Source organism: Arvicanthis niloticus, chromosome 29, assembly GCF_011762505.2.
Source record: "Arvicanthis niloticus isolate mArvNil1 chromosome 29, mArvNil1.pat.X, whole genome shotgun sequence".
In the NCBI taxonomy this organism is placed as follows: Eukaryota; Metazoa; Chordata; class Mammalia; order Rodentia; family Muridae; genus Arvicanthis; species Arvicanthis niloticus.
Window position 1 is genome coordinate 21,330,049 of NC_133437.1, and position 12,768 is coordinate 21,342,816.

Below are 12,768 nucleotides of genomic sequence, written 5' to 3' on the forward strand. Positions count from 1 at the left end.
GACCTGTTTTGAACTAAACTGTGGCCTGTTTTTCCTGACTAGATGTTGATGATGGAGACACAGTGACGGATTTCATGGCTCAAGAGCGAGAAAGGGGCATTACCATCCAGTCAGCAGCTGTGACTCTTGACTGGAAAGGGTATAGAGTCAATCTGATAGATACGCCAGGTACGATGCATTGCAAAGAACCTACATGGCTTAGGCTGGTTCTGTGGGTTGTTTTTTAAATCGTGGTCAAAACCATTAGATCTCCCCTCTGAATCATTTTAAGGGCACAGCTACATCATATTTACTAAGTTTATGTCACTGTGGAACAGATCTCCAGAGCTTTTCATCTTCTAGAACTGAAACTGTCCTTAGTAAGCAGCAGCTTTCCTCTGGCCTCCCACCATCCTGCTCCTTACGTCTGGCCTCGTGACAGCTCTAGATACCTCCTGCAAGTGGGGTCACCATGTCTACCTTTTTATCATTGGCTTATTTATTTCAGTTAGTGTGAAACCTTCATTTAACAGGAATTTCCTCCTTTTAATGCTACATAATATGTACTTGTCTCTCAGTATACATGAGGAATTGATTTTAGGATCCCGTGTAGATACCAGAATTTGTAGATGTTTAAATCCCTTATAGAATGTTATAATAGTTCCATATAACCTGTATGTGTCCTCTTGTATGCCTACAGTATCTTAATACAAGTGACTACTATGTAAATAGTTGTTATTCTGTATTGTTTAGAGAATAATGACAAGAAAAAATGTCTGTCCATGTTTAGAACAGACAACTTTTTCCCTGAATCTTTTCAGCTCATAAGTGCATCTCCAAACTCAGAACATGTAGGTACAGGAAAGTGACTATATCTCCTACACTTCGTTTGCTGTGAATGTGGGTGTGCAAATAGCTTCTTGAGACACTCCTTTTATTGCTCACTTTCCTTTGTGTACACTCAGGAGTGACATTGCTGGCCTGTGTGACGGTTCTGGTTTGGTTTTGTAGATTTTAAGTGTTTCTTTTCTTTCCTTAGGTCATGTGGACTTCACTCTGGAGGTTGAGCGCTGCCTGAGGGTGTTGGATGGTGCGGTGGCCGTGTTTGATGCCTCTGCTGGCGTAGAGGTAAAGCTGGAGCCAGAGTGAACACAGAACAACAGTACCATTTGTAAAATGTAGCACGTATCAGAATTAGTCAGTTACAATCCTTTATTTGGTGAATCCATATCAGTCAAACTGATGGAAGGAAGCTGGAATAATGAGATGAGACCTCAGTTTTTCCACAGTGGAAGGAAAGTTCGTTTTTCTGTAGAAAATGTATGCACGTTGGTGTGGGGAACCATGAGGAGCCTGGGACTCTGTTGATTTTAAACTAGTGAGTTCCTCTGCATCAGTGTCATGGATTCTGTCAGAAGTCACAGTCACTCGGTGAGGGTCAGGGGACTTTATTAGTCTACATGTGGTGACCACCGGAGTCAGCATCCCTCCAAGTCCTACTCCAGAGAGTAGTGTGAGAGGAGTCAGATGCCAGCTGCTCAGGTGACATGGTAAGAGCAAGGAAACACTTTATCTTGTGCAGTCAGCATTCCTCTGCGTTACTCTGGAGGATTTTCTAGGGCAGTCAGCAAACCTATCTTTCCTCCCAAGGGAGACACTACCTGGGTAGATTGTTTACTGTGGAACTATTCTTAAACAGAGGACAATTGGCACTTGCAGCAACACACGGAAACATGGATAATTACCTCCTTGCAGGTAACATAAAGATTCTTATCCTGGTGGTGGTGGGAGCATACACCTTTAATCCCAGCACTCAGAGGCAGAGACAGGTGGAGTTCAAGGGTAGCCTGGACTACATGCAGAGTGAGTTCCAGAATAGCAGTACACAGCAAAACCCTGTCTTAAAAACAAAACAAAAAACCAACAAGAAAACAGATTCTTAGGAGGAGCTATAGCTCCTTCCTGGAATATATGCCAAGCATGTACGAGTGCCTGGGTTTGGGAAAGGCCTGGGTTTGGGAAAGGCCTGGGGGGAATTCTGAAGATGGAGCTTTCAATAGAGCTTCTTGGTAGTAGAGTGGATTATGCTGGTTTTATTGTTATTTTTGTTTGGTTTAGTTTTTATTGCTTCAAAGAGGCTCTCACTATGTATCATGTATGCAGATGAAGCTGGGCTCAAACTCACAGATTCACTCCCTCTGCTTCCTAAAGACTGGGATTAAAGGTGTGCCACTCTCTGGTCTGTGCTGTGTTTATAGGGGTGAGTTATCCTGTCTTTAGTGAGTGTGCCCTTCAGAATTGCCTTTGTTGAATATATAATTCATATAAGTACTGACCTTAAAATTTAATTAAGTTGTAAAAATCAGTATCTTTTTAAAAATGGGACAAATTAACATAATACAAGATGCTAAGAAAGATAAAACAAATATATATTATACTCCTACTCAAAATGTCTGACACCATGTCTATCGTGAAACAGTGATTGGTGAAATCCAAGTGAGAAGCTGGATCAGGGACAACTACTTACAACTTTTCAGAAATAAAACAAAAACAAAAAACCTTTTTGTTGTTGTTTGTTTGTTTGTTTCAGGACAGGGTTTCTCTGTATAGCCCTGGCTGTCCTGGAACTCACTCTGTAGATCAGGCTGGCCTCAAACTCAGAAATCCACCTGCCTCTGCCTCCCAAGTAATGGGGCTAAAAGGCGTGCGCCACCACCGCCTGGCCAAAAAAATCTTTTTAATGTAAGAATCATAAATGATTAAGGGGAATCCTGAAGAACTAGTCTAGATAAAAGGATTTTAAAAAATCAAGAAGATGAATGTTATTTTTAAATCCTTGGTTAAATCCTAAATATAAAATGAATCAGAAGAGATTTTTGAGGAAAACAGAGAAATTTGAATTATACACTGTGAAAATTTTATTATAAGCTATGTTAATCTTAAAATGTTCTGAGTGTGATCATTATAATTGGTTCTTTAGGAAAAGATTCTTATTTGGAAATATATACAGGCATCACCATATCGCCAATCTACTTTCACGACCCAGCTATATCCATTATGTATTTGGTCCGTATGCAGGGCTTTTGAAAGGGAGCTGTCAACATGAGATAACATTTTATGTGCTGAAGAATGACTGAAATTCAGAAGAGCAATAGCATCTATTGATGACAATGGTTTAGCTGGAGCTCACAGTTGTTGATACAATGACTTTAGAAGACTGTTGGGCAGTTTCATAGAAAGTTATATATACATCTACCCTAAAACCCAATAGTTCTGTATCTTTGTCCAAGAGAATGGAACATTTATTAACCAGGGATTTGTTCAGACTGTTTATAGGGGCTTGCATTACAGCAGCTCCCAGCTAGCAGCTATGTAAGTGTTGGTGGAGAAGCTGGTCTGTCTGAGTAAAGGGATACGAAATCAGAAGCTGTAGTTACATGAGACTCATGAATAGGCAGAATATGAACCTGTGATGACTTTTCAGAACTGGTTTCTTACAGTGGGCTGGAGAGGCAAATCTGGAGGGTTAGAATGTTCTATGTATTAATCTGAAATAAGGTCTATTATTTTAGACATAAGGTCTATTTCAAAATTATCCACATGCTTAGTCTGTGGATTTTGTCATGTATAATTTTACCTGAGCAAATAAAAAGGTGAACAATAGACTTTTTATGGGTTTTTTTAGGCTTAAGGATTCAATGAGGTACAGATGTTTTAATACAACCAGACTATATTTATAAACTTAATATATGCAGGAATAAAATAAATTAGAGAAAAAGCATATGTGAATTACTTATAAATATAGATCTAGTCTTCACCTTTACCTATTGGTTCACATGAATATTCAGATACTTAGAAGTGCTTTTCTTATATTCTCATTTATTCTTCAAGGCAAAAATCCATATTTTACATATAAAGAAACCCTGACATTAGGAGATGTGGTGGCACCTGCCTGTAATCTCAGCACTTGGGAGGAGGATGGAGGAAGATCTGGAGTTTAGAGTCAACCTTGTTGTGTAGCAAGTTCCATGCCAACCTGGGCTTTCTGAGACCTGGTCTAAAAAATAATACTTAAAACAAATTAGCTCATTATTACATATTGGGAAAAATGAAGCAAGATAAAAGTAGGTCTTTTGGTTGTAATGTAAGTTCTTTTCTGAGAGGTCTGGATAGCTCCCAGATTCTAAATCACCTTGTCTGGGAACTTAGTTTACTAAACAGAAGCACTGGTCTCAAGCAGCGTGAAACATCTTCCAGTCACCTCACCACATCCTGTTCTGTTCTCTCGAGAGCAGACAGGGTCCCTGGAAATGAACTGCAGAGGTTCTTGTTCTCTGCCAGCATCAGGCCCAATTCCACCTCACCACAGATTCATGGATCCAGTCACCCTGTGTCTTGCAACAGCCACAGGCATTTTCTCTCATGTTTGCTTTAGGCCCAGACTCTCACTGTATGGAGGCAAGCTGACAAACACAAAATACCGCGGATCTGCTTTCTAAACAAGATGGATAAGACTGGAGCAAGGTATTTCCAGACTGCTTCGTAGGCTGTTACAGTTACAAAGCAAAGACAGGAACTCGTGGTTTAGAGCTTAAGTTTAGAAAAAGCAGTTTTTCCTTATAAAGTATAATTATTCTATGGACTCTTAGCAATTTAAAGTAATTTCAAAGCAGCTCAATTGTAGTTGAGATCAACTGAGATCTGCTAAGTGGTGAGTCATCTGGGTCTAATGTCGCCCATTTTGTACAACCCTGATAGAGTGCTGTCTTGCTGTTCTGTTCATCTCTTTGGAGCTCTACAGCATAGCACCCTTGCTCCTGACGGCTGCTGCGATCTCCTAGTTGCTAGAGTTAGAGAGTAGGGCTGGTTCTTGTAGTCAGCTCAGAGAATGGGTCTTTCTACGTCTTCTGGTTTTCTTTAGATAGTGAGTAGTAGGCCCAACAGAAGGACACTGGAAAGGAGAGTGTCCTGTATGTAATGCAGACAGTGATCAGTCCTGAGCCACAGCGATCACGAACTGAGGCTTATGTGGAGTGGCAACCAAAATGATACATTGTTCTGGCAACATAGCGAGTCAGAAATACATGAAGGGTTTGGTGACATGTGAACAGGAATGAGTCAAGAATGTTAAGGATTGTAAAGGAAATATGGGAAGACATCTTGGTCAGTGATAAGAGTGTAGTAAAAATTTAGCTGTCCTTCCCCAAGACTGTTGTGTGCCCTGCGGTTATGTGGCTTCCTTGGCAACTCAAACTTCCCTTGATTACTAATGGCGCAGCTAGGCTCAAGTTTGAACCTTTCCTACTTGGGATTTCTCGTAGTCAATAGAAGTACTTGTTGACTGACTTCAGTGTCTGTAGTGATGAGGGTGATACCTGGATACTACGCTAGTTCTCAGAGATGTTGGGGCCATGTACATGTATATATAATTCTGCCCATGTGCTAACAATAGCACTTTTACCGTAGGTAGCCAGCCCAAATGTTAGCATAAAAACTAGCACCATAACATAAGACACTAATACCTAAGATTAAAACCGAACATTGACTAGTCAGTCTGGGTCTTGGAAGAGAACCAATAGTGTATGTAGCTGTAGAAGAAAACCCTTAATTCAAATGAAATCTTTCCCATAACTAATGAATTAACTGTGTGCCCTTTATTAGTGTTAGTATCAAATCTTGGTTAAATGAAGTTTGCAGTAATAATTGCTTAGACCTGCATATGCTGAGATAATGGTGAATACTCAATGGCTATTATCAGGTATATTTAAGATACTTCCCTGTGTAGTAAGCAGTGTGGAGAATAAAGGGTTATTTTAGAGAACATTCTTAAACCTGTTTTGAGAGGTTTTTACTGTGTTTCTAACAGGTTGCTCTGCTTTTTACAGTTTTAACTATGCAGTTGAAAGCATCAGGGAGAAGTTAAAGGCAAAGCCCCTGATCTTACAGGTAATTGGTTAATTAATACCACATTCTGATAGTTCCTTATCAGTTTGTTGTAGCATGTACACTTTTGATGACTACTCAAGTGATAAGTAAATACAGCTATAGATTTTGATTGAAATAGTGAGGTAAGAGTCGAGGAAAGTGGTGTACTGGTAAGTGTGGTCACCAGTGTGGTGTAACCACCTAAAGCTCACTCTGACTTACAGCTGCCAATTGGTGAAGGCAGAACTTTCCGAGGAGTGGTGGATGTAGTAAACAAAGAAAAACTTGTTTGGAATTCTAACTCTGATGATGGAAAAGACTTTGAGAAAAAGCCCCTCTCAGAAGCGAGTGATCCGGCATTGCTGAAGGAAGCGATTGAAGCAAGGAACTCCTTAATTGAACAAGTAAATACATTAGTTTAAAATTCTGTGTTCGGTAACTTTTGGACATATGTATTGTGAAATTTTATATAAAATTGCATATGTAATATATAAAATACAGTAAATGAAAATTAATGCTGCTGTGTCTGCCATCCACAAACAAAGGTGAAATAGTAAATGTGTTTCCTATTTATCTGTATATCCTTTTTAGTTGTTTTTTTCCTTTTAAGATTAATTTATTCATTTATTTTTATTTGTATGACTGTCTTTCCTGGGTGTGTTTTGTGTTTACCATATGTATGTCTAGTGCCCCGGGAGACCAGAAAAGGGCGTTAGGATTCTTCGGAACCAGAGTTATCAGATGCTTGAGAGCAAAGGAGCTGTCTCCCTGGCCCTGGTTTGGTTTTGTTGTGTGTGCTCAGAGTTGAACCTAGGACTTGTTACATAGATGGTAAGCATATGCTTTACCACTGAGCTGCACTCCCTGGACCCAACATGTTATTTTAGTGTTAGCATTAGTTTGCCTATTCTGTCCTTCTATATGGAATGATATTGTTTATATTTTCTCATTTTATATTGTGATGGAGCTGGTCACTGTTGGTACATGTAGTGACAGTTTAGTTTTAGTGATGTATGGTGTTCTGATACATGATTACAGTGCAATTTATTGTCTGCTTCCCAGTGGATTGACTTGAAGTTGTTTTTCTTTTTTGCTGTTAGAAATAATGTTGCTGAGTTTGTTGTGGCATACATCTCAAATCCCATTACTTCACAAATTGAAGCAGGAGAATTTAAGTTCAGCCAAGGCTAAATAGTGAGTTCCAGGCCAACCTGGGATTATAGTGACCTTTCTCAAAGAAATCAGGCAAACAGAAATCATGCTCTATCTCCTGTGCAATGTGGAAAATTTTTCCTGAACTTTCAAAAACAGAATCTATATATCAAGGAACCTGCCTATCTTCTACTTTATCAGATGTCAGATTACTTAGGAAAATTAAAGCCATCAATTTATTATAGTTACTAGATAGCTTAGGTCTGTATCAATTCTCAACACTTCTATAGAACATAGCAAGATTTGTAATATCTTGTAATATTTATATTATATCAATATTTGTGGCAATAAATAGTACATGTTAGGCTTCTTGAAAAAAAATATATATATTGAATATATACATTTTTTTTTCACTTTAAAATTGAATTGGTCTAAGTTTTAAAAAAATGTTTTTAAGACATAGTCTTGACTATGTCGCCCAGATTTCTCTGGAGCAACCATCCTACCACCTCATATTCTCCATACATGCTCAGTCAAAACAGATTCCATCAGCATTTTCTAACTTTATCTTGTATAGTAGATATTTTTAGAGAAATTATTTGCCATTTAGAATTTTTAGAATTCATTGACTTTATAATTAACATAATGTTACTGTTAGTGGATAGTGGGTATTGGAGGGTCTGGTGTTTGCTAGGTTTAGGGCTTTACGTGTACTGTTTTATTTCTTACAACCATGTGGTTTCCCATTTTACAGATGAGAAGTTAGAGTGTTTAAGTAAGTTTTGCTGCTAATGAAGGGCTGAGCAGGGATTTGAACTTAGGACAGAGTCCGATCAGAGCTCAGACTGTTCCCACCCTGTCAGACTGCTTCCTCCTCTTCTTCCTTCTCTTCCTCCTCCTCTTCCTCCTCTTCTTTCTTTCTTTTCTTTTCCTTCCTTTCTTTCTTTCTTTCTTTCTTTCTTTCTTTCTTTCTTTCTTTCTTTCTTTCTTTCTTTCTTTCTTTCTTTCTTTCTTTCGACAGGGTTTTCCTATGTAGTCCTGGCTGGCCTGGAACTTGCCTTGTAGAGCAGGCAGCCTTGAATTCACATATCCACCTGCGTCGGCCTCCCAAGTACTGTGTTCAAAGGCTTATGCCTCCCTGCAAGATGACTTCATAAGATTAATAAGGCACAGAAAGAGCAAGAGTAGAATTCACATTGATCATGAATTGGACACATAATTAGTTCCTTTTTGAATGTGGGGTGTGGGTGTGCAATTTTAATATGGAACAATCATAGGCATAAAGAAGGATTTTTATCATCCAGATGGCTAGCCAAAACATGCACATAGCGCTTTTACTACCATGTGACAGTGTATGATGTATATAAAGAACACTTGAGGTATCAGTAACTAATAACAGGTGCTGATTATAATGAATGTGGATAAAATTTAGAAAACAAGACCACCTCAGGTGCATTAGCTACAATAAGAAAATAACTCGCTAGTATGTATTGGTGACTGTAGAACAAATATATCCTTGTGTACTACAGTGGGAATATTATGATTAGTTGCAATAGAAAACCATGTGAGAAGGGCTGGAGAGATGGTACCAGTCAAGAGCAGAGGACCCAGGTTCTGTTCCCAGCACCCACAACTGTCAGTCACTCCTGTTCCAGGGTATCTGACACTTTCTTCTGATCTACATAGGCACCAGGCACACATGTGGTGTGCTTACCTATATGCAGACAAAACACTCATACACATAAAAATAAACAAAAATCGTTTAAAAAGAAAGAAAGGAAAGGAGACCACATGGGATGGAGGCTTCTCCAAACATTCCATTTGGGGTATCTACCCCCAAAGAATTAGAAGCATTATCTTGAAACCACCCCTGTTCCTAATAGTAGTATTCACAGTAGGCAGAAAGCAGAGACAACCCAAGTGGCCATTAGCAGATGAGTGGCCCAACAAAATCTGCACTGTTACTCTGTCGTAAAGGGAAGGGATTCTGACACAGGGTACAACATGAGTAAACCTAAGGCCAGAGCACCAGTGAAGGACAGCAGCTCCAAATGCTGCATGGCCCTGCTTTATGAGGCAATTAGAGGAAGCTCAGAGACAGAAAGTAGAATGTGCTTAGCAGAGGCTTGGGGATGGAAGGTGGGAGTTGTTTGTAAATTTTAAAGTTTAGGAAATTGGCCAACAATACGAATGAGCTTAATACTACTGAGCTATACCTAAAAATGATTATGATGGCAAACTGCTTTCAAGTGGCTATGATGGTAAATTTTAACCACATTTAAATTGATCCTTAAATTGAGACCCTAAGTGTGAACTAGAATTAGCTTTCTGTCTCTTAGGACACCTTTAGCGGTGAAGTGTAATGATGATAGTAATAATTAATACTTATGGGCCACTAACTGCATGTTCTAAAAGAATGATTAGAATTGGCTATTGACCGTCACTGCAGCCCTAAGAAGAAAATGACCAGGACCAGCAGCTTGTTCTTCAGTGACGGGGTATGAGAAACAGAAGATAAAAATTGGTATATGGATCCACTGCACAAATTTTGTCTTATACCAATCAAGTTTATTGAGAAGTACAACATCTTATATAGTATTTTCAGAGTGAAAAATGGTCAGCTGAGAGCTAAGTCAGACAAGTTGGCCAAGAGAACACAGCCGCCTTAGTGCTGATAACCACAGTCCAGGAGAAAGAGTCAGATCCCCAGAAACCACAACCTTGACTCTTCTGAGGCCCGGGCTCCAGCCCTCCACCAGCCTTGCCCAGTCTACGTATGGATGCGGGCACAGAACTAGTTTCCTTTGTCCTTTCTTCGAGGCCTCTGAGGAAGTCTTTGGTTGGTCTGGCCCACCACAGGAAGGCACTGCATGAGTTAGAAAAGCAGGCAATGAAACTTGCCTGAAGTCATCACGGGCCATGAATGGTCAGACATTTCTACTCAGTCCATTTGTGGAAACTGCCTTGAACCTCGCATTTCACTTTATACTTTCTGGGCAGGCTAGACTTGTGTCTGCTGTGTCTTTTGTACTTACACTTTGGTCTTCTCGCCAAGCTTGAATGTTTTGCTCCTTTGCACTGTGACCCACAATTGAAACTTTTAGAATTATGATCATCATTTGTTTTTATTTTTTGTCTGAGAAAGAGTCTTGATTTCTAGCCCAGGCTGCCTAGAAATGTGCAGTCCACCAGTCTCAGCCTCCTAAGTGCTGGGATTGCAGGGGTGTGCTGTTATGCCCGGCCTGTTTTATTACTTTGTTGTTAGCTGAATTATCTGTTTCATTTATGCCGATGGTTATGAGAAGCACATACTAGCTAATTATGGTTGTATTGTTAACGTGATGCCAGCAGTAGCAACTGAAGTGCCTTACTTCCTCAGTAGGTAGGAGAGTAGGGCTTTCAGCTTGGCTGTTGTGGGAAGTGTAGTGGTCATTATGCATTCCTATGCTAGAGGAGTACCTGATGACACGCTGTGAGCTAAAAGCCCCTGCTTTATCCCCAAACCAGCAGTCCTGTGGGTGCCTTAGACATTTTCTCTCTGTGGCACTGAGTAGGTAACAAGGAATTGAGTCCAGGTCTGACTCTGTGACTTCAAGAAATTCACAGCACACCTTTAATTTCCAGTTTTTTTTTCTTTGGGGAAACAAAACAAAACTGTGTTTTCAAAAGGTACAAAGAGTTGTTTGGCCTGTGTGTGGCAGGTTATATAACTGATCTCACTGGTGCATACATGTAAAGTTAGCTAAGGATGAAACTAATACAAGTTATACAAGTTTGTCTTTCTTTACAGGTTGCAGATTTAGATGATGAATTTGCTGACTTGGTTTTAAATGAATTTAGTGAAAATTTTGATTTGGTACCAGCTGAAAAGGTAATGTGTTATTCAATCATCTATATAAAATTTTATTCAAGTTAATATGATTTGGTTTTTCTGTCTTTAGAGAGTGTGTAAGGTGTTTGTGTGTGTGTGTGTTAACATTTTATACTAATAAAAATAGTGGCTTAGAAATGAAAGTCACGGGGGCTGGAGAGATGGCTTAGAGGTTAAGAACACTGACTGGTCTTCCAGAGGTCCTAAGTTCAATTTCCAGCAACTACATGGTGGCTCACAACCATCTGGAATGGGATCCGATGCCCTTTTCTGGTGTGTCTGAAGACAGCGACAGTGTACTCATATACATAAAATAAATAATAAATAAATAAAATAAAAATAAATTTTAAAAAAAAAAAAGAGAGAGAGATGAAAGTCACTGTGTTGTGTAAGTACTTAATGCCAGCAACATGCTATTTCCAGATATGGTTTACAAAGTTAGAAGTTGAATCATGTTTCCTTACAGAGTTAGGCCAGTTCATTTTCTCATAGCACTGGCTCTTTAATGGGGGTCAGCAGGAGGGAATTATCCCCAGTACTGGAAACCAAGCCACTACCTGGGCTGGTGTGGTCATGACTTAGAGGAAAAGAACCTGCTACTGCCACTTTATTGTACCAGCATAATTCCTCAACACATTCTAAAACAGCCTTATGCCAACAGTTACGTGTAGCTCCTGTCATGCATCAAAGCCTCTCTTTGCAACAGACAGACCTCTACAGAGAACCACAGCTGGTCACGATGCAGAGCTCAGCCCTGGTGGATACACTTTTTCAATATTTTTAAGCACTTACTATATCTAAAACTTTTCTACCTTCTGAAGCTTTGCTGTAGTTTCAGAGGCCTCACTGTAATACTTATAAAGACTCTGTTGAACAAGAGACACCAGACATCCAGCATACTGGGAAGTGATTAGCGTTGTAAGAAAAATAAGTCCACGAGGAGTGGTTCAGAGCATTTCACTAGGGTGTCTAGGGGAAGCCTTTATCTGAAAGATTCTGGCAGGGACTAGGGGACTGTGCACAGATCCACGTTCACACTCTCTCTCTCTTTGCTTTTAGCTACAGGCTGCAATACACAGAGTAACGCTGGCTCGGACTGCAGTGCCCGTGCTATGTGGGAGTGCCTTGAGAAACAAGGGCGTGCAGCCCCTGCTGGATGCCGTGACCACTTACCTGCCATCACCTGAGGAGCGCGAGGATGGGTTTCTGTAAGTGTGTGACCACATCCATTAAACTCATACGGCTGGAAAAACTGAGTAAGCCTTGTTTCATGAAAGTACTTCAAAGCGGCCATTTAAAAAAACAGTGAAGAGTATCTCTGTAAATGATATAGGGCCATAGTTAGTAATTCTCACTTGAAAGGACATTTTTGTTCTCTTTTAAACCTGTTGTATTTGTAGGTAGAGTTATGAAGGTGTTTTTCTTCCTGTGTGTGTTGATTCTGCCATCTCAGTTGGCTTTTTATTTTTATTTTTTAAAAATTTGCTACTTATTTAGTAGATATGTTTCTATTCATCTAGAGTCCAGGATTTTCCTGTAGTCAAAGTATTAGAGGAGGAGGTTCTTGTCCTCTGCTGCTGTCTGGCTCTGTAATGGGTCTCTAACGTCTGAAGTAGTAGTGAGCAGAGTAGCAGAGAAGGTAGGGTTTGTGATAAGAAGGGCAGTGATGACGTCTCATGTTTCAGAATCAAAAAGGCATGTGCAGTGAGCATGGACTTCATGCCGAGAGGCCTAATCCAAGTGACTGCCTCACATCAGTGAGAGACAGGCGCTGGGACTCCTGTCTCCTAAGACTGGTACACAAGTCCAGTGACAGGCGCTGGGACTCCTGTCTCCTAAGA

At 39.9% G+C, this 12,768-nt stretch overlaps 1 protein-coding gene across 9 annotated transcripts in view; it reads left to right on the top strand.

The window, feature by feature from the left end:
- The window catches only part of Gfm2 (GTP dependent ribosome recycling factor mitochondrial 2), a 36,565-nt gene that overhangs the window by 10,637 nt on the left and 13,160 nt on the right, over window positions 1-12,768 (top strand). For all 9 annotated transcript variants that reach the window (XM_076927227.1, XM_076927228.1, XM_076927229.1 and 6 more), the window contains 7 exons: window positions 43-168; window positions 1,019-1,107; window positions 4,415-4,503; window positions 5,865-5,925; window positions 6,129-6,308; window positions 10,847-10,927; window positions 11,987-12,135. In XM_076927227.1, coding sequence (XP_076783342.1) covers window positions 43-168; window positions 1,019-1,107; window positions 4,415-4,503; window positions 5,865-5,925; window positions 6,129-6,308; window positions 10,847-10,927; window positions 11,987-12,135 — 775 coding nt within the window. The remainder of the gene's footprint in view (window positions 1-42; window positions 169-1,018; window positions 1,108-4,414; window positions 4,504-5,864; window positions 5,926-6,128; window positions 6,309-10,846; window positions 10,928-11,986; window positions 12,136-12,768) is intronic.